Source organism: Dichotomopilus funicola (assembly GCF_033296635.1).
Source record: "Dichotomopilus funicola strain CBS 141.50 unplaced genomic scaffold C8A04scaffold_42, whole genome shotgun sequence".
Lineage (NCBI taxonomy): Eukaryota > Fungi > Ascomycota > Sordariomycetes > Sordariales > Chaetomiaceae > Dichotomopilus > Dichotomopilus funicola.
Genome location: NW_026944063.1, coordinates 79575 through 98596, shown reverse-complemented (window position 1 = coordinate 98596; position 19022 = coordinate 79575). Strand labels below are relative to the sequence as shown.

Below are 19022 nucleotides of genomic sequence, written 5' to 3'. Positions count from 1 at the left end.
GTCCCCCCTCTCGTCCCTTTTTCCTCATAGGGGGCGACTGAGACCCTTTTTCTTCACGCGAGTGGAGACAAATGTGTGTGATAGCGGTCGCCTGCGTCGTGGTCACACGGCAGTTTGACGCCCATTGTCTCGCGCCCGCTTTGTGCACAGAAGGATAAGAAAAAAAGGAAAGGAGACAAGAGTGCTCACATCGCATCGCATCGCATCGCATTGCTGGAACTGGTATTATTGGTGGAGATAGTTAGTGGGCAAGGCGAAATCAAGCTCCTTCGTCGTCCACCACCATACAGTTCGTCCGTCTTCGCACTCCAAGAGCGAATTACCAATTTCTCTTTCATCCGGCCTGATGACATACGAGGATGGGTCCATCCCACGCCATTTCCCCCGTCATGGATCGTCCGTTCCCGTCCAAACGGAAGAAGCCGATCAAATAGTCAACACCCCCCCAAAACCTCACCAACGTCACCCAAGCGAAATCGCCGAATCGACGCCCCCAGCTGCAAGATGGCGTTGCGCGGAGGATCCCCATGATTGATCGTCGGCTCAGGGGAAGGGAGGATCCAGGGAGCTAGCTCCAGGGCGCACTCGGCACTCGTTAGGGGGGTGTGCGGTGTGTTAGCGTGCGGTGTCGTGTGGATCCCCAACGGGAGAGGAGCATTAACAATTGCACATCACCGCAAAAGCGCACATCTCTTTGCGAACCTCCCAACCCACCGCCATGGCACGCCTGCCCACCCGCCAGCCGCGCCGCCCGCCACGCCGAGTGTGGGGCCATCTCACGATGATGGACTTGGCTAACTAACCGGCTTGAGCCCTGATCTCTTGAAGTGAGGTGTGTCCCGACGGACGCCACCGTTGGGCTCGAAGGGCTAGTCAGTTTGCGAGCTAGTCGGTGGTTGAAACTCATGTCGAACCCTGGAATGGAGAAGGGAATCTCCCGTCCTTGGTCCTTGGTTCGTAGTGTACCTTGGGCAAGCGCTCATTATCAGAATCACCAACCTTTCCCCTGGTCCTTCTTTGGGACAATACCCGGCAAATGAAACATCCGCTCACTTTCACACTAAAAAACTTAGTAGACACAAAAACGTGCGTCGCTTGCGTCGCTGGGAGAGACACGGCTCCACAGCCTGTCCCGAAGAGGCCCATGGACGACGCAGCTTGCAGAGGAAGGGGCGTGGAAGAGGGAGAATCACGACTCGGGACTCCCGCTCCTCTTACCATCCTAGAATCATAGGCGACGTCAAGCCGTGTCGAGGATCCTCCAGAGACTTCGACAATAAGACAGTGCAAAGAGATGGATGGAAGGAAGGAATGCATGATACGTGAGCTCTGCCCCCAGCTGCCTATCCGTATCTGCATTCACATGCATAACGATATGGGATTCATGCACAGGCTCTTGTTCTCAGCTGCCAAGAGAGGAGAGGGAGGGAGAAAAGCCTGACGAGGTGTTGTCGTCTTCTCTTCGGCCAATTTTTCAAATGCTTGGTGTTTCTCCTTGACCCTCAACCTTCACCTTGCCTTGTCCATCTGGCTTGGCTGCTTGATGGCCGCAGGGATCTAGTTCAGTGGGACGATGGAACGGGATGGAGTGAAGTGTGAAAGCGCATTCCACATCCTTGAGGGAAGAGGTGGTGTGTGAATGTGGGTGTGCCAGTCTGCGGCCGGCCTCGTACGGATATCCTGCTAGTGTAGAGCAATTTGCTCTTTGAGGGGAGAGAGGCCCTTCCTCAGGTCCCTCGACTCACGCCCAGCTGAGCGGTTGGGAAAGAGGGGGTGCGAGACCAGAAATCATCAGCAAGGCGCAGGGTTCCCGCGTGCGCGTCGTCGTCGCTCGTCGACGTCTCTGCCGCATTCACCGCTTGTGCCCCCCTGTCAGCCCGCGGACTGTCTCCCGAGGGGCGTAAAGGAAAACCCATGCATGCCATGGTTGGCCCGGGTGGTCGCAACTCGCAAGGGCAGACACCCGTGCGGTCAGCTAACGTTAAGGACCTTCCTTTCTCGTCATGCCGGGCAAGCTGGGGGTTTGCCTCGTCGTTGCCGGTTGGTGTGAACGCCTGGTGCTTGCTTGCTTGCTGCGTGCCTTGCTTTGCCTTGCTTGTTGAGAGGCCTAGCGGGTGCCGTGTGTTCGAGTAACTCAGTCGAGGTAGGCCAGAGGTCTGCAAGGCGGAGCGAAGGATTGGGCACAACACGGCCAAGACAGCGTGACTGGTGGAAGGCTCTGCGTGTGTGGTCGACCGCAAGCGGCATGACCCATGTCTCGGAGCATCTTGTAGGGCAGAGGAGGGTGAGGGCGAAGAGAAACCCCGGGTGGTTCGGGTTGCCTGGTTGGGTTGTGTGCACGAGTTCGCGGGGCTGTAGAGGGAAATGCACCACTGGAGTTCTGGGCTCCCGCTGTGCAGCGTCTTTCCGGCCCCATGGCTCCCCCAGGCAATGTCTCTGTGCACAGCGGATCACCGCCCCTGCACAGCGCACATGAACCCTCGTTGGCGGGGCGCCGATCACTATCCACGATGTTTCCTGCGTCAAACCGTCGACTTGGGATCCCGTAGAGAGAAACTCACGCCAGACCGCGCTTGTTCCTGTCGCTCTTTCTTGTTGGCCCTTGCGTGATCTCCCGCGATGGAATCTCTCCGACCAGCCGACAGACAGGCTAGGCCACGTGTGATTCTCCGTCGCGCAGGGACGGTTGTGGTGTGGTGAGAACGGGGCCGCGAAAATACGGGAGTGCTATCGCGGAGAATTCCGTCTGTTGAGAACAGAAACGCGGCTCTGTAAGCCCATTGCCAAGCAGCCGCCTCACGGGTTGTTCGGAGCGAGCAAATGAAAGGGATGCCTCAATGTCAACGTCAACCGACGTTGGGAACGGGGCCAAGGGAGGGCGAGATAGGTTTGTCGCAATTCGCAAGAATGTTGTCACCGCGTGACAAGCACTGCTTCTTGCTCCCCACGAAATTCACGATCGGCTGGTGGAAAATCATGGTAACATCGGCCGGTGGTGGGCAATGGGCAATTGGCAGAGAGACCCACCCCCACACGGCATGAATGATGTGCGTGCCTAACCTTTGAACTACCGGCTCCGAGCAGAGAAAGGTCACAAGGTGTCGCCCAAAGAAAAAGAGACTCGGCGCTAGTGTAGAGACAGCTCGAGTCTGAGGTCGCCGAGTGGTGTTTGCTGTTGTTGTTTTCCGAAACTCCATAAACTCCATATGTTTATTGCTGGCGGAAAATGACGGCGCTCAGGGTGCGTATGGTGCTGGGGTAGGTGTCCCGGCATGATACTGGAAGGCGCTGCTCCTCACCGCATTGTCCTCCACCCCTTGCAGCTGCCGAAAACCTTAATAATCCGGTCATGCACAAAGCAAGCAAGCCCCGAAGCTGGGCGCTGTTAGCGGCGAGGAGCCAAACGACAAGTCGAGTCTTGGCAGCGACCCGCCTCAGCGGAAGCGACGGGGACGTTTGAGGATCTTCAATTCGAGGGTCTCGCTATGGCCAAAAAAGCGGCAGACCGGCCTGGAAGTCCCTGGATAACTTACTTTGCTACAAAAGTGAAAAAAGACCAAAAAGAATAAACCAAAAAATGAAAGAAGACAAAAAAGAATAAATCTAGAAAGTGAAAAAAGACAAAAAAGCGTAAATCAATCAAAATTTGCCAAGATTTGATCGAATGTTAATGGATTGGATTTGAACTATCTGTTTGAGCGTGCCGCTTTTTTCGGCCACAGCGACCTAGGGAGTGTACTTCGTACTTGTGAGAGGACGACGAAAAAACTCGCTCGCAACAGAGGATCGAAGAAGGCACCTGCATTGCCCGAAGGCTCCCTCAACGCAATAATGGAAGGGCCATGTCTTATGAGTGTCGGGGTGTTCTTTCCAAATTGCATGTTGGTTGGGTCAGCCCCCGCGGCTGCCGTTTATGTTTTGCTCCCACATGCATTGTTTTTCCTCTGACAAAAAGGAGGGTCAGGTGGTTGACAGATATTCGCCGAGCCCTGCCCGCACTCGTTGGGACACGAAATGAGAAAAAAATTTAGCGTAGGTTTAGTTGTTGGTGTGCTTTGGGCGCGAGCTCAACAAGAGCTGCACAACAGATCTTGACAGATGCGCCGCATGTCGATCAGGATGCGAGGGTGCTCACCGGGGTTGCGTCGATATGCCGGGCCTTGGCAGCGCAAAAGTCTGAAAGGGGAAAGGCGAAGGAAAGGGGCCCCTGCCAAGCCAAGCAGGAGACCACCTCGGGGGATCTGTTGTGGGCTGCGGGAGGATGCAGATGGGCAAAGCTAGCGCCAAGGTAACAGAGCAATAAAAATGATCGAATATAATAATACGGAACTTAACGTTAGTGTAGTGTAGTTAACGACCCTTAGCAATGAGCCCAGCATTCGCATTATTCCCGATGCCATTCGACTGTTGACACTGTTCCAGTGTATGCCATTCCGACGCTTGAGCTTTACAGTTGAATAAGATCCCTTCAGCTTCAGGAACTAGTAGTAACGAGAGGGCGCCATTGGGCGTCAGTCTTTTCTTTTCGATCGAAGGGCCGAATTCGTCGCGGCCAGATGCAGAATGGCGTCGTTGCTGAACAGGCCCACGACGCAGATCCCTTGGAGGCTTGAGGAGCCGGCGCCATCCCGTGATGCTCCCCAGACCCGAGCGTGCAGACAGGCGTCGGCTAGACTGGGCTTTGTAAAAGCACCCCACTTCCACACCCCTGGGAATCCCATCCAGGTTGGCGGGTTCGCAAGTGTGGACGGCGGTTGATCAGAAGATGAGCATGCAGCCATCACGACAGAGGAACCCTGGTGTAGTTAGTGTAGTCTACACGTAGTGTGTGCAATGGTAATTTACCCTCTGCGGTCTAGTATTATGAGCTCCTCGTATCGTGATATGAAAAGTCGCCCTTTGCAGAAAAGGATTCTTGGCAGAGAACAGAATGAGAGAGCTTGTCGTCAATTGACTCCGGAGCCTCCTCTAGTGTATCCTTCCTTAACTATATGTTCCAGCACGATTACGAACTTAGTCAAAACGTTGGTTAATTTTGCTGATGCCGGCCGGCGGGCAGAATATCAGATCAACGATATTGTTGTCGTGAGATTTGTCGTTTGCGCTGGGTGTCCACTGCAGGAGTCTTGCCGCCCGATGCACTTGTTGTGCCGTCTCGGTTCTTGCTTGCTTGATATTGTACGCCAGTAGATTTCTGTTGGCGAAGCCACATTCCATGATGCATGTTGATGGCGCGCCTCCCGGCTCTTCTTCGCTCAAATTTCACGGGTTCCGACCGCCGGGTTCGCAGCCGGGCGCGACCGTTGAGTGCTGGGGTTTGATAAATTGCCCATGCGCGGGAAAATTACCGTAATGTTAATTACACACGCGATATCGTAAGACAATTTAACTGCATGTTAGCTAACATGACGTCGCCCGTGGTACGCAGAACGGAGAGAAACGGTCGCAGAGGATGAAAAAGCTGTATTTGGGGCCGTCATTGAGGCAGAGAAATTAACTGCCGCAGCGAAGAGCTTCCTCCTAAACGAATGTCAATGAATGTTAGCGAAATCTCATGAGAGCAACTAGAACCGGCATCGGACGGGACGCTCGGAAAATCTCCATTCTGACCCTGGGCCGTGCGTTCCCCCGGCACATGGGCAGCTGGCTCCATGTAACGACGTCCACTGCACCTTCGTCTCCATGTTGACAGGACCCCGAGCTTGCTGGCCCCACGCACGGTCCTGCTAATTTCTTTCCTCCCCCTTCCGAGATGACTTGTTGCTTTCTGCGAGTCAACTCCTCCTGGGTACACTCCACCAAGTTTTTGCATTTTCAAGATCTCAAGATCCATTCACCCGGAGCACCGAGAATCGGAAAACCGACTCTCGGCACGTGAGACTGACACGCCAGGATCTGGGATCGTCACTTTTGTCACCGCACGGCACCGTGGATGTCGATCGAAACGGTCCCTGATCCGCGCCAGGTGCCTGACAATCACTGATCCAGTCGAAGCCGAGTCGAGCTTTCGACATCATTTTCCAATTTCCCGTTTTGATACGAAGGTAAATTCCGGGATAACGACTGCGCTTCCCTGCGGTTGCGAAATTTACTTCAGTCTTGAAGTTTGCGGAGGAACTCCACTGGGCAGTCGCACTGCCGCACTCGCGACTTGTTCTCATTGTTAGCCGTCGCTGGGGGGATGGTGTACACTACACTACATACACACACTCGTACGTGGAATGGTATTCAGGATGCTTGTCTCTGGGAGGTGCAGAAGCAGCCAATGTCGGGCTTGTATCGAAGGATATCGCCGACCTACAAGGGACCCCCTGTCCGGCTTTCAGTTTCGTCCCACCGGTTCCGGTTTAGTTCAAGTCGCAATTCGAGGGTCCCCCAAAAGCCCGTCCTTCTGTTGCCGGCAACGGTTTGTTGTTGCCACCATCGCGAGGCGGAAGAACAAGCTCGCGGAGAAAAATTGGATGACAAGTGTACTGTTTTTGTGGTTACATGGGTTGAATGGAGCGAAGGTCACGGCGGGATCGATGTTTTCTTCGGCGTAAGTGTAAGGCTGTGACGAATGAAGGGCCGATGGCAGCTCTGAATGGTTTGTGCGGGTTGGATACCGCGCGGTCAAGGTGTGGTTGCGACACCCAACAGCAAGACAGCTGAGGTCATCGGTCGTTTTTCTTCTCACCAGGCGCCCCGAGATGGTTGTGCGGGGCTGGCGGGATCTGTCAGGGACTCCGGTCCCGCTTCGTCTGCCGTGATTGGCCACCAGCTGCCGTGTCTCGCACAGGTCAGGCTGTTCTTCCCTTGCTTTTGGGTGGGAGAAAGTGGGTCCGTTCGCGATGTTGCTTTCTTCATTGCTGCGTGTTCCCGGTGCGGACTCATCACCGGTTGCGTAGGGTGTTGTGACGAAGACGTCGTGGAGGAGGCGCGGTATTGCAACTACGAATACACCACCTCGCTCCAGCTGGGAGAGGTGAAATTTCGGTACCACAGTCAGCTAGCGTACATATGTACGTGCAAAGGCTGGGGGGTGGAGCATCGTAATGCGGTGGTTCATCAAGTGATATCGCGGCCCTGCGGGCTTTTTTCCTCGCGTGGAGCAAAAGCATCAATGTTATCCGTATCGACGAGGAGTGTCCCGGGGGCGAATATCTGACTTCTACCACAAAATTTCTGGTTCAGAGGGCGTCCGTGTTTCTCTGATGGGTGGCGGTGAGAGCTGCTCTGAACGCACGGCAGTAACTTACTCGAGGCGGGCGAAATGACCTTCGTTCCGAACCCGGCTGGAGTTTGATGTTGGGGTTTCGTGTCTGTGCTGTGTGACGGTTTCCCGGGGCCGGGCTCACCCCGCGTCCAAACTTCGGGTTTGGAGCCACGGAGCTCAAGTGCTTGCCGCGGTCGTTCCGGTTCGCTGGCGGCGCTCTCATGTGCCCGGGAAATGCTTCGGGTTGCGTCATGCCGGTAGAGGCTAGGATGGCGCCAAACATAATAATGAAACCATGGAAACTGAGGAGCGCTCGGAGTGGACAACATTATACAAGTCGGAGCCCGAACGACGTCACTGCGCTTGACTTGCAACAAAAGCCCTGCTCAGGCGCCCCGCTCCTTCATGTCGTTGACAGCCGGGAAATGAGCACTCGGTGCCACCCTCTTGCCGTACCAAGTTTCTTCCGTCTTTGCGCGAGGGATAGGCTCGTCTTCCTTTCTTGTCAAAGACAGCTGGTAAATTTTTAAACTGACCTCGATGCTGTTTTATAAGATGTAAAAAGGGCGAAAGGGCCGGCCGGCCTTCCATTTTCCTGAAAAAAATAAGATGCACACTTCGTACCTGGGCGGGTGAGTTGCCCTGAGCTTGGATGCATGTCCGGAGTACATTCCTCTCGAGCAAGGTACTTCCCTAACGGGATTAGAACACAGTTTGCAAAAGCGAGCTCCACCCACAAAAAATCTGGACGTTAATTTGCCGGCAATGCTCTTGGCTCCTGCCAATTCAGGCCCAGCTCCAAGCGTCAGCATGCAATTCCAACAGAATTCGATACCCGCTTCTTCTTTTTTGCCGCGCCTAGGGCAACAAGACAAAAGACGCACGAAGTTCAGCAAACGAACTCGCCGTTTTGTTTTTCTTTTGCCGATGAGGCGATGTACTGAGTGCAGTCTACGAGTAAGAAAGCAATGGCACCGCACTAGTTTCTGCTCTTCGCGAGTTTAATGACCTCTGCCGGCGAGACGCAGGCCCGGAGCGTCACCGCAGGACTGGGAGAGTATCACGCCACAAGTAGGAGACCCTGCATGACACGACGACCCCAAAACCAACACATCGAAGCATACCTACGCAGTCGATGAAGAACACTTGGTGTTGTCGTTGTCATCGCAAATCTTTACTTTTCGCGTTTTGGGGTTCTCTCCTTGAAGACAACCAGCCTTCTTTTGCCACTCACTTTGACGAAACAAGAGGAAGACGTTGCCATTCACCTCTCCGATGTTGGGCTGGTAATTCTAACGTAGTGTATGCCTCCCGGCGAGCTGTTGTCCTCGATGACCTGACCCTGCTAGTCGGCAATATCTTATAGCTCCGCTTGAACGCGTCGTCCCCACCGGCCCACCTCAGAGGACTGCAAGACGGTTCACACCCTCACATCCTCACATCCACACCCCTCTCCCCCCGGCCCCCGGCCACAGCCGGACGCACCCCCATCTTTTTGCCTCTTGGAGGCTCAGGTCCCAAGGGTCAGACCAGGGGTCCTCATTTCAACCCTCGCTGGCTCCGGCTCTTGCCTGCTCCCTGGCTCGTCACTGACCGCTGACTTCATCGTTCCCCTTTTCTTCCGCCCCTTTCGTTTGTCCCCGCCCCGGAAAGTCGCTCGCCCGATGAAAGTCATCCACAAGCAGAGGAGCATAAATCGGATGGCTGATTGGAGTGGGACTTTATCTTTAAGCAAACTGCACGGATGGATGGAATAGCAGCAGTGCCTCAGTGACCTCAGTGACAGGTTTGATTGCCAAACTGCTCACCAAGGTGCCGGCACCTTCACGCACATCTTACAGCATACACTACTCTCACGCAGGAGGAGTGTATCGACGCAGCACACAAAAAATTACCCACGCCCCAAATTTCCCCGTCGATTCCCCCGGATCGTCTCACACCAGCCCTGTTTAAGTTTGGTTTATTAGCCTCGTTGCCGCCTAGTCAGGCTAGTCAGGTGCAGTTTTGATCTCATTTGTGACCCCTCTCGTCGCCAGGTACCGGACCCCACAGCCGTGGTTTGAGCTTCCCGGCATCAAGCATCACCGGATCTCCCACATCTCATCGGGGGCTTTGCTGATCCTCGAAGAGGACGGCTTGCATGAGTGCCACCCGCTGCATTCACACCTTCGTGCCTTCCCACCCCCCGGCTGCAAGCCCTGCTCCGCGGGCTGTTCAGATGGGTCCCACACTCATCCCAATTGGCAAGCGTGCCCTGGCAACACCCCTTGAGAAGGATATTTCGACTGTCGATCCCTCTGCCGGGCAGTCGTCAGAGCTGCTTGAAACCACCTCCCAATCCCCACACCCAGTCCCGCACACCCAAGAGGGCAATAAGGTTCGGACGACACTGCACTTGGTGGTGAACCGGATTAGGCCCTAGCGTAGACCAGCTCCCGTTCCCTGCACATGGATGCCATCCCGTCTCAACTCTGTTGCACCCTCAAAGACACATAAGGCCGCTGATCCGTCCTTCTCGATTCTCGGCTCCCACACTTTGATCAGCATCGATAACTCTGGTTGATCTCACTTCCACCTTGATCCGGAAGAGAGACAAACTCATCGACCACATTCTTTGAAATCTCACCATGACTCTGACGATGTCCGATGACCACAGCCGGCGCCGCTTCGGTCCCTTGAGTTTTCAGCATATGCCTTCATACTCTAGCCAGCCTCACTTCTCTGACCCTTGGAACTCGTCGTCGCCAACAGGACCGGCACCCCCAAGTGGAAGTCAACCGCACGGCCTCTATACCAGCAACCAAGACAGCTCGGGACTTCCTCACCTGAACATCAGCGCCATCCCCAGGCAGCCGCCCAACTCTCAACACCCACCGCACTCGCAACAGGGCCAACACTCGAGCAGCTCCGGCCCAAGTACCTCGATGGCGACATACGGCTCCCTTCCGGTCACCGCGGCCTCGGGCAGCGGCAGCGCCCCTCTCTCAAGCGTCTACAGGCAACCTGACCTGCTTTCCCTGCCCTCAGATCCCTACAACGTGAACGGGCTACGGCAGCCGACCAGTTCGGCGGCCTACGACACCACGACCTACGCGAGCACTGCTTCGCCCGTGAACCCCTCCTACCCATCCACGTCGGCCTCGGGTTACGACCAACTCAGCTACACGCCCGCACAGATGAGGGGGACGTTTGCTCTTGGGCCCGACGACAACGCCAGGAGATATTCACAGCAGTCAGTAGCAGGCCACGCCACAGCAGGCGAACGCGTAAAATCTGACCGTGATGACAGGCCTGTGCAACCTGACGATCGGAGGAGCTTTCAAGATGCGTTGGAGGCGAGCCACGGCATGCTCTCCATGAGCCAAGACACACCCCGAAACATTTACGACGTGCGCAACCGTGCTCGGGGGTCAGGAGATTCTTACGGTTTCCCCTCGACGCACTCTTCCACGTCTAGCATGTCGTCCGCTGGCTTCAGCAACTACTATGGAGGTTCTGTCGATGGCTCTGTGAGCGACTACTCTGCGGCTGGGTCCGACATCGAATCAATCTCGGGCCGAGCATTGCCCCGGCCTCAAGGCCTCATGTCGAACCAGCCACCCGCTCCGCAATCAATGATGGGGTCCTTCAGCTCTCGGGTGTCGTCGAGCGCCCAGAAAAAGCACAAGTGCAAGGTCTGCGACAAGCGATTCACCCGGCCTAGTTCCCTCCAGACGCATATGTACAGCCACACCGGCGAGAAACGTAAGCAGCACCCAGTTGCCTTCTTTTGTATCATATAGGACGACGGCTAACTCACTTCTCCAGCGTTCGGGTGCGAGGTCGATGGTTGCGGGCGTCGGTTCTCGGTTGTTTCAAACCTGAGGCGCCATAAGAAGGTCCACAAGCGCGGGGGCGAGACACCTTCCGATACGGGTTCCGAGACGCACGAGTCCCCGTAAATCCAACCACAAGACTCGACTTTTCACCTTCACCACAGCCGCGATAGATTTGACATACGACTTCTTTTTAATTTCGCTTCGATCGATCGCTCCATGTGCGCGTTGCCGAAGACAACTACCACCGGGTACACTTTCTAAATGCTCGGTCGTGGCCATTCTCTCATTCAATATCGCTTGCCGTTAATACCTTTAATCAACTTCACATTTGGGGTTCTCATGATCTGGGTGGGCGGGGGGAAGGGGGCAGGTGGCAAACCCCTAAATGGCGGTCGGGGGGGGGGGGGTTCCTTTGGGTGGGATACCCTTGCGAATTGGCGTTCAGGTTCTTTCTCACGGGAATGTTGTCCGGCTTTCTGACAACATGGAGTTTGATTGTTCGGGGGCTACGGACCGCACTTTTGCGCTCTGCTTAACGCCCTCGGTGTACGTTATCGCTTTCCTACGCTGACCACTAAAACGGCTCTCGGGACGGGGTCTTCGGTTTGGGGAATAAGGAAAGGTGGTAGGCCGCAGTGTACACAAGGTATTGCCTTGAACGATTGGGCAGAGATGCCATCAGGTTCATGGCGCGACGACGATTTGTTGCGGCAGGGTAGGGTGTGGGAGGACATGTACACCAATGTACACGCGCAACTTAGATGTATCTTCATACCCATGTATTGTGAGGGCTACGAAGTAACTTAATCATGTACACTTAGCGAACTTGGCTATTATGCTGTTGCGCATGGCAGCAAGCAATGACAAGAAATCAAGATGATATTTGGGCGAATCAATCCATTCTGAAAAGGTCCTTCTTTCCCCGGCTTCCACTCTTTCCTTTCCGCTGTCACCGAGGCACCTCGGGGCAGGACCGCGGTTTCCACTCCTTTCAAACCTTCCCTTTCCGTCTCGCTCTTTCCCTTGCTGATCTCCATGCCGCGCCCGACACATCTTTCCGGGGAAGCTGCACCCTCCGCTCCACGTCCCCGATCCTTCCTTCCGCCAGGCTTCGAGAACGAATAATCCACGTCCCATTTTGGTCTGGCCCGGATCTGCTTCCATCGTTTACTCTCCATTACCGAACCCAGATTATAGCCAGAGCGAATGATCGTCTCCAATAGCACGGCACGTATAACGCCTGTATACGACTTGGTTGCAGTTCGGTTGAAGAACTGCCGCCCATCACTTCATTTCATCCCACTCTTCTGTTTCAAAACAATTACATACTTCATGTGAGTACACCCCCTCTGCTTTAAGGCACGTGTGACCCCGACGCCACCTCGCCGGTGGCCGTCGTTCACCGCAACGCGATCCTAAGGAATGAGCAGCCATCTGAAAGCGCCCATTCCCCGAACAGGTCGCTCTGGTTGGACCTTTTCCGTGCAGCAACTCGATTCTGCGAGGATCGGCGACCGCTATGCACCCCCCTCCGACTAACTAGCAACATCGCCGGGGCTGGGACACTACACTACTGCAAGCGGGTTCCCTTCGACCCCAACTCTCAACCACCCCCTCTCAGAGTCCCCCAACCGGTGGAAGGCCCGGTCGCAATACCACCAGGGCATCTGCTCTAGCCGCGGCACTTTCATTTCATCTGCCGGCTCGGCTCTCTCGTCCCCTGCAGTAAAGCAAGCCCACCTCCTTGACCAGCAGGGGAACGAGAGCTCGCATGGAGATAGATGAGCACTCGCACCACGCGAGGGAGAGCCGAGTTGACCTCTTGCTATGTAATAATTTCCAGTGTTGAGACCGGTTTCCACATCCGCAGCTCTTTCCACGCTCAAGACGTACAACCTCTCAAGCCTGCACATGCAATCTAAAATCATGGTTACACACACGTGCTCGCCCGCACTCACCAACGGCCACAGAGAAGCAAGGGCTTGATGGCGAGATACAAGGAACGATTCAACGGAGGGCTGGCTATGCGTCCTGCGAAGGTGAAAAGGCAGCAACATTTGGGGACGACTCGTTCGGCCGGTTCAAAGAAAATGCCCGGGCTGCAGGCTTGAAGGGGGCCTGCCGAAGGGGCTTCATCCGTCTGTGGTCCGCTGGAAAAGGGGATCTGATGTGGGTGGGGTTCCTTCGGAGCGTGAAGCGGGAAGGGCAAGAGGCCAGAAGGGGAAGAAGATCTTCGGTCTGCCCTTGCTCTCTTCCCTGCGCACAGCGGCCAGCCCGTCAGGTTCGCTTCCCCAAGGGGGCGGCCCCACCCCGACCACACAGATGGGGGAGCTTGGGGAGCCAACGAGGGGGAAGGAAGCAAGAGTCAGCGGCGGCATGAAGTGGCAGGGAGAGAGATGGGAAAGTGGGCAGTGGGCAGCTTTCTCAAGTCATCAAGCCAGGCTGCCAGTCCAAAGGACAGGGTCGGGGTGGAGCAGAACTTGAAGATATCATGATTCACGGGCCATGCGCTGTTCCCGAGGCCTTGGCTGGCCATTGTTTCAAGTGCGCAAATCAGTGCATCCGGCACGAGGTTGCGGCGCTGCGACAGCTCCGATCATTACTCGGAGAGGCTAAGTCCCGGCAACAAGCACTGAGGGCGAAACGGTCGGCTTGAACGTTCTGCTGGGAAGCGCTGATCCGGCGACAGGATTTCGGCGCTCCGGTATTCTAAGGAAGCGGAGAATCACGGGGCCGGGGAGCTGCCTGTCCGCGGGGAAAGGTCTGCGGGGAGGTCTAGCATGTGAACCAGCTCGGCGCCTCCACGAACCGTCCCAAGAATTTACACGGCCCATCAGAAAGAGTGGCGGCTTGAGTGGGCATGCGACGCGATCTTGAAACCTGGTTTAGTTCTTTCCGGTGCGCAGGGCGCTGAACAAGTGGACAAGCTTAAGATGCAAACGCCGGAGGCTCTACACTCTACGAATACCTACGCTACATTGCACATTGAGAAAACTATAAGGCCCACGCGAATACGCAGTACATCTGATGGAGCCGTCCACGAGATGAGATTCCTATTTGGCGACGATGACGCAGTTGGGCGCTTACCAGGCATCCCACTGCGCGGTTACCCGAGGCAAATGAGGCTCAATGTCCAGATTGTGAACTCGCCATAAACTCGGCCGGAGCCATCCCGAAGGAATGTACACGTATACACTACCGTATGGCACCAACGAGCGGGGGCGTGGTTTGACGACACAGTTCTTGGAAAGCGGGCGCCACGAGGGCGCGAAGGAAGCAGGAAGGAAGCAAAAAGTTTGGCGAAATACTTTCGCGTCGTCCATGCGAGGCCACTGTCGCTGTGCCAAGTTTGTGGTGGTCTTCAGACGTCACAGTGCGCTTCAACTCCACGATCAGGTTGGTTGTGGTCGCGTTGCGGTCCCGCCTGATGACGTCGACAGGCAGGGGGGTGCCAACAAAAGTGGCACCGGTCTCTTTCCCGCCGTTCCCTCCAAAAAATCGAACGATTATCGGCGGCTTGGGTCACAAGAGGGCGCGCAGTCGCTAATACCCAATATATGAGAAGGGGGCCATTCTAATCACACACTCGGAAAAAACTTGAGGAAATGGGAGTGAGCAATTGTTAGTATGTCGAGTGAAAATGGGAGGAGAAAGTGTACACTCGTGTACAACTCCAGGTGTCGTCCCATATTCTTCATGGCCCAATCAGCATCGGAGAAAGGAAAGGTTCACGAGGGGGATCTTCAGGGTCCTGACAGATAGAGCACTCAGTGGGGAATTTCCTCAGCCAAGGCTTCCAACTCGATGGCAAACCAACAGCGCTCGTCGGGCTCAACTTCAGAAGCGCCATTGCACCACATGCCTTAGCCGATGGTTTGGGTAAACTCACCGCAGAGGGGTCTTTTGTCAGTCCACCTGTTGACGAGGTCACTTGCGCTGCCAGAGCGTTAACGTGGCTCCTTGGCTAACAAATGAGGGGTACTCGAATTTTCCCACCCCGCCAACTTTCGACTTCTTGACTGTGAGCCGCGCCAGCCTCGAGGAATTTCCATCATGACAGCCGACCACATACTCACCACCTCCCCTGCGTTGGCGCCGAGAGTGTCATCTGTCCATCAAACGTCACAGTCTGTGGGTTGAGTGACGGCTTTGGGGACGTCATCAAGTTGCACTCCGGGATCAGGTTCACAAAGACAGGCGGTGAGCACAGGTCAGCAGCCAGACGGAGTGGAACTTGTCCTCGGCCGTGTTGTTTGTCCTCCAGCAACGCCTTCGAGATAGCTTCATCGAGACACACCTCAAGCGAGAATGACGTCAAGGGACGGCTTCAAGCCCCGCGACCACGACGCTGTTGGCGATATGAATGTTGAATGGCATTGCGGCGGTCAGGAATGGGGGTGTGTCCATCATGTCAAATTGGCGTGCCACCGTCAGACCTGGGCAAATTATCCCGACTTGCCCGACTTGCCCGGGGTTTGGCTCTTTTCATCGGGCGGGACGTGGGATTGCGGCTTTTTGCCCGAGCCCTGCAGACGGATTTTTGAGCCTCGCGATGGGTCGTAAATTTCGCTCTTACCCGCAAAAAAGACCGAGGAGATCCCGTCAGCCGCGATTGAAGCGACAAGGAGATTACCACCACACCCGTGTCCTTTTGTCAATGGTGTCCTCCCGACCAGGGCATCCCACTCGCAGAACTGACTTTTAGCTATCTCGTGACCGATGTAGAAACTGGAAGAAGGGAGGACGAATTTGCCAAAAATTGGAATCGAAGCCCCCTTTCGAGAGAAGCCTTCTTTTCCCACGAGCTGTTTGCCCGAAAGCGCAAGCGGCCCCGCGGCTCAAGAGCAACGACAACAACAACGAACATGCAAAAGGCTCAGCACGCAAGAAATATCAAGCCATCAAAAGAAGGGTTCCATCGGTCGGCAACGTTCCCTCGGGGCCCACACATGAGCCGAATCCGCTGAGGCGCAGCGCCCGGGAATGCAGAATCTGAAACAAGCCATGATCTCATCGGACCGGGGTTGATCTGTGGGCAAGTCTTTCTGGTCGAAATGGCGCTGGGCAAGCAGTGGGGGCAGCCAATTTGCGAGCCCGGCTGATGGTGGTGTGTGAGCCCTCTTTGGCGGGTTGGCAGGCTCTTTCAGCGGTCCTGCAGCACTTTCTGGGGGTGTTGATAGGGGGGCTGTCCCCCAAATTCTCTCTCGGGCAACCCCCTAAGCCCACAGTCGCACACTGGGGTTACCTTGGACCATTCCCTACCAAGCGGCCAACCCGTTGGTTGAGAAAAAGGGGCACATTGTACCGCTGCGGGCAAGCACGCTATGCCATGATACACCCAGAACTTGATGCTTGATGCCCATGCAATGGCATGCCTGTTCTGCACCTGGGTGTGAATTCAACAAATGATTGGGGAAACTGGTGAGGAGTGCAATGGACACTTGCTGTGAGCTGACAAGGCTGACTCCTGATGGTGAGTGCTAGATGGACTGGGTAATTTTATCATTTTTCTGCCTTTTTTCCATTTTTTTCATTTTTATGTTTCTGCTTGGTGGTCCCCTGCCGCCCTTTGGTTAGGGACCAAACAGACTGACCTGGCGACGAACTGATGCGCACACGCCGCAACACATGCAACAGACACACGCAGCTAGTGTCCACGTACGAAGTACTGTGAGGTGATAGCAGAGACACTGGCTCTGCGGACGGCAATTCAAAGAATGCCATGTTGAAGAATTAGAGACTTGGCGCTGCCTGGCCCGTGCTGTGATCTTCGAGTCGAGAACCCCAGATTCGGGTCGAGGCGAGAAGCCTCTTATCAGGGCTGCTATTGGTTGTACTATTTAATCGAACGTTGAATTCGATTTGAGCTGATCTTCGTTTCATAGGGCTCTTCAGATTTAACACTAATATGTAGGTTATGAGTCGAATGTTGCTTGAAGACATTCCCAAGCCATCCACAAATTCTCAACCTCCGTCTCTCCCTTGGTATGTACGAATACTCCTACCGAGTCTGACCTGGCTCCATTTTCCTCCTGCAGAAGGGCTTCACCGAATAACGGGTGAGTTTGTGGGTTTACCCCCCTCCCCCACCTCTATTACGCAGTTGAATCTGGAGCAAGCGGCGTGCGAACAAACAGCTTCGCGGGACAAGAAGGAAGGAGAACACACGCTAATTAGTCACAATGGCCAGAGTGGGTGAAGGTAGGATTTTTTCGGTTTAGAGTCTTCGCTCGAGGGCCCGCAAACCTTGCCAAAGGAGAACTTTCTCATCGAGTCGTTGTGTCGGAGTGCCCGGCGGAGTTCTCGCTCAGCTTCCCGGCTCACATGCAAGCCCAGGTATCCTCTGAAGCCCTTGTCGAATAGCACGAGGTGCAGCACGCTGCGCGAGGCGGGGGAAATTCTGCGCAAATTAAACAAGTCCTCACTCGCATCCATCCTTTCTCTCCCCATTCCCCCAACGGAGGCAAGGTTGACATTACTTTATTCGTTACGAGAAACCCAAGAAAACGCCCGCTGCCTGTCAACCACGGGAATTCTATGCGAGCCCAATGTTCCGCCCGGACCGTCCCCCAAGACTCTCAAATGAGGGACAGATTACACCCGTTCCGGTACCGTACACTGCCAAGTCACGGGCGGCAGGTCTTGGGTCGTCTTCTTGGAGTCTTGGCTTTTGAGGGGGGGGGGGGGGGGGGGCGTTCCCACCCACACCCAGCTGAGTTCGGGGCCGCTCAAACAGGGGTAGGCGAGCGAGCGAATGGTGGTTGTGTGGGGGGAAAAAGGAATTGTTTTTCCTTGGTCTCCAAGCCGAAGGATGGAGTTGCGACTTCGTCTTTTCTCTTCCGAGTGTACGCTACTCTTCGGTTCAGCACACTTGTCCTGTCCTGCGGAATGGCTGCCTCCCTCCTTCGAAACCCGGAACCACAGATTGAGAAATCATGGGTCGGAGTCGCCATCCCTGCACACTCAACCTGCGGGCCAATTGTTCTTTTCCTCGTGTTTTCTCCCTTCACTACACGACACTATGGCGGTGAACTCCGCGGGACATACAAATGACCAAGTACCGGCTAGGGACTATGTAATAACTAACTAGCATCTGAGCACACCCCTCAGAATTGGATATCGGAAGGTGGGTATGGAACAGGAAAGTTATGGCTTGGGACTTGTGTACGAAGTACACAAGTAGGTTCGAAAGTTTATTTGACGGGACTCAATGAACTGATTGATAGGCAGAGCTTGTTCAGTGGGTTTCGTGCTGCTTGATGGTCACCAGGATAGGACCCTAGACAGAAGAGAAGGCTTGGTTCTTTAACGTCCTCTCCTCCTCTCTTATTTTGTCTTGGCGAAGGAGATAGACATCTTGCTCTCAGTTTTTACCTGCTGTTGCCTACCTGTGAGATGGCCACGCATGCATGGCCGAAGCCGACCGGCCGGGGAGACCGAGTTTGTGATCATTTCTCTCTTGTTCGCACAAGTGTACTTACACATCAATGCAAACACACACACGCTCGGTTGTGGTGTCTGGTGAATCGTTCGATGAGGGAACCCGGCGTGAGCCGTGAGTGGCCAGTCGGTTACTTGGAGGGATCGCAATGCCGGCTCGGTACTGCGGTTCTTTGGGTCACCCCAAATCTCCATTCGGAATGCAACTGTCCAAAAAGACACATTTTACACCCCCCCCCCCTTCCCCTTTTCTCTCAACCCCCGCTAGTACCCCTTTGGGCCTGAACACGGGAAGGCATCAAGGGCTTGCAGGACGACCACTTCTCGGGACCATGCACACCAAAACGCCACTGCGCAGGAAGGGTATTAGTCTGTGACGAAGGGGGGGTAAGAAAGGGGGGATTAGTTAGCTAGGCGGGGGAGGATGCGGAAGAGGACAGACGACTGGTGATGAAGCGAAACAAAGGAACACCGCGTCTGCCGCTCGGCTCGACTGGAGACTGTGGGGGAAAGGTCACAGCAAGCAAAGATTCAATTCCCCGGCCGGGCTCGGTCGGTCGTCTGTTCGG

At 55.1% G+C, this 19022-nt stretch overlaps 1 protein-coding gene across 1 annotated transcript; it reads left to right on the top strand.

Annotated features, from left to right (window-relative positions):
- Nucleotides 1-9822: 9822 nt before the first annotated feature.
- On the top strand, nt 9823-11136 carry C8A04DRAFT_38143 (uncharacterized protein; the record flags this gene model as incomplete). The annotated part of the gene is made up of 3 exons (XM_062784129.1): nt 9823-10427; nt 10485-10939; nt 11003-11136. The coding sequence occupies 3 exons, from the start codon at nt 9823-9825 to the stop codon at nt 11134-11136; spliced, it is 1194 nt and encodes a 397-aa protein (XP_062635977.1).
- Nucleotides 11137-19022: the final 7886 nt, after the last annotated feature.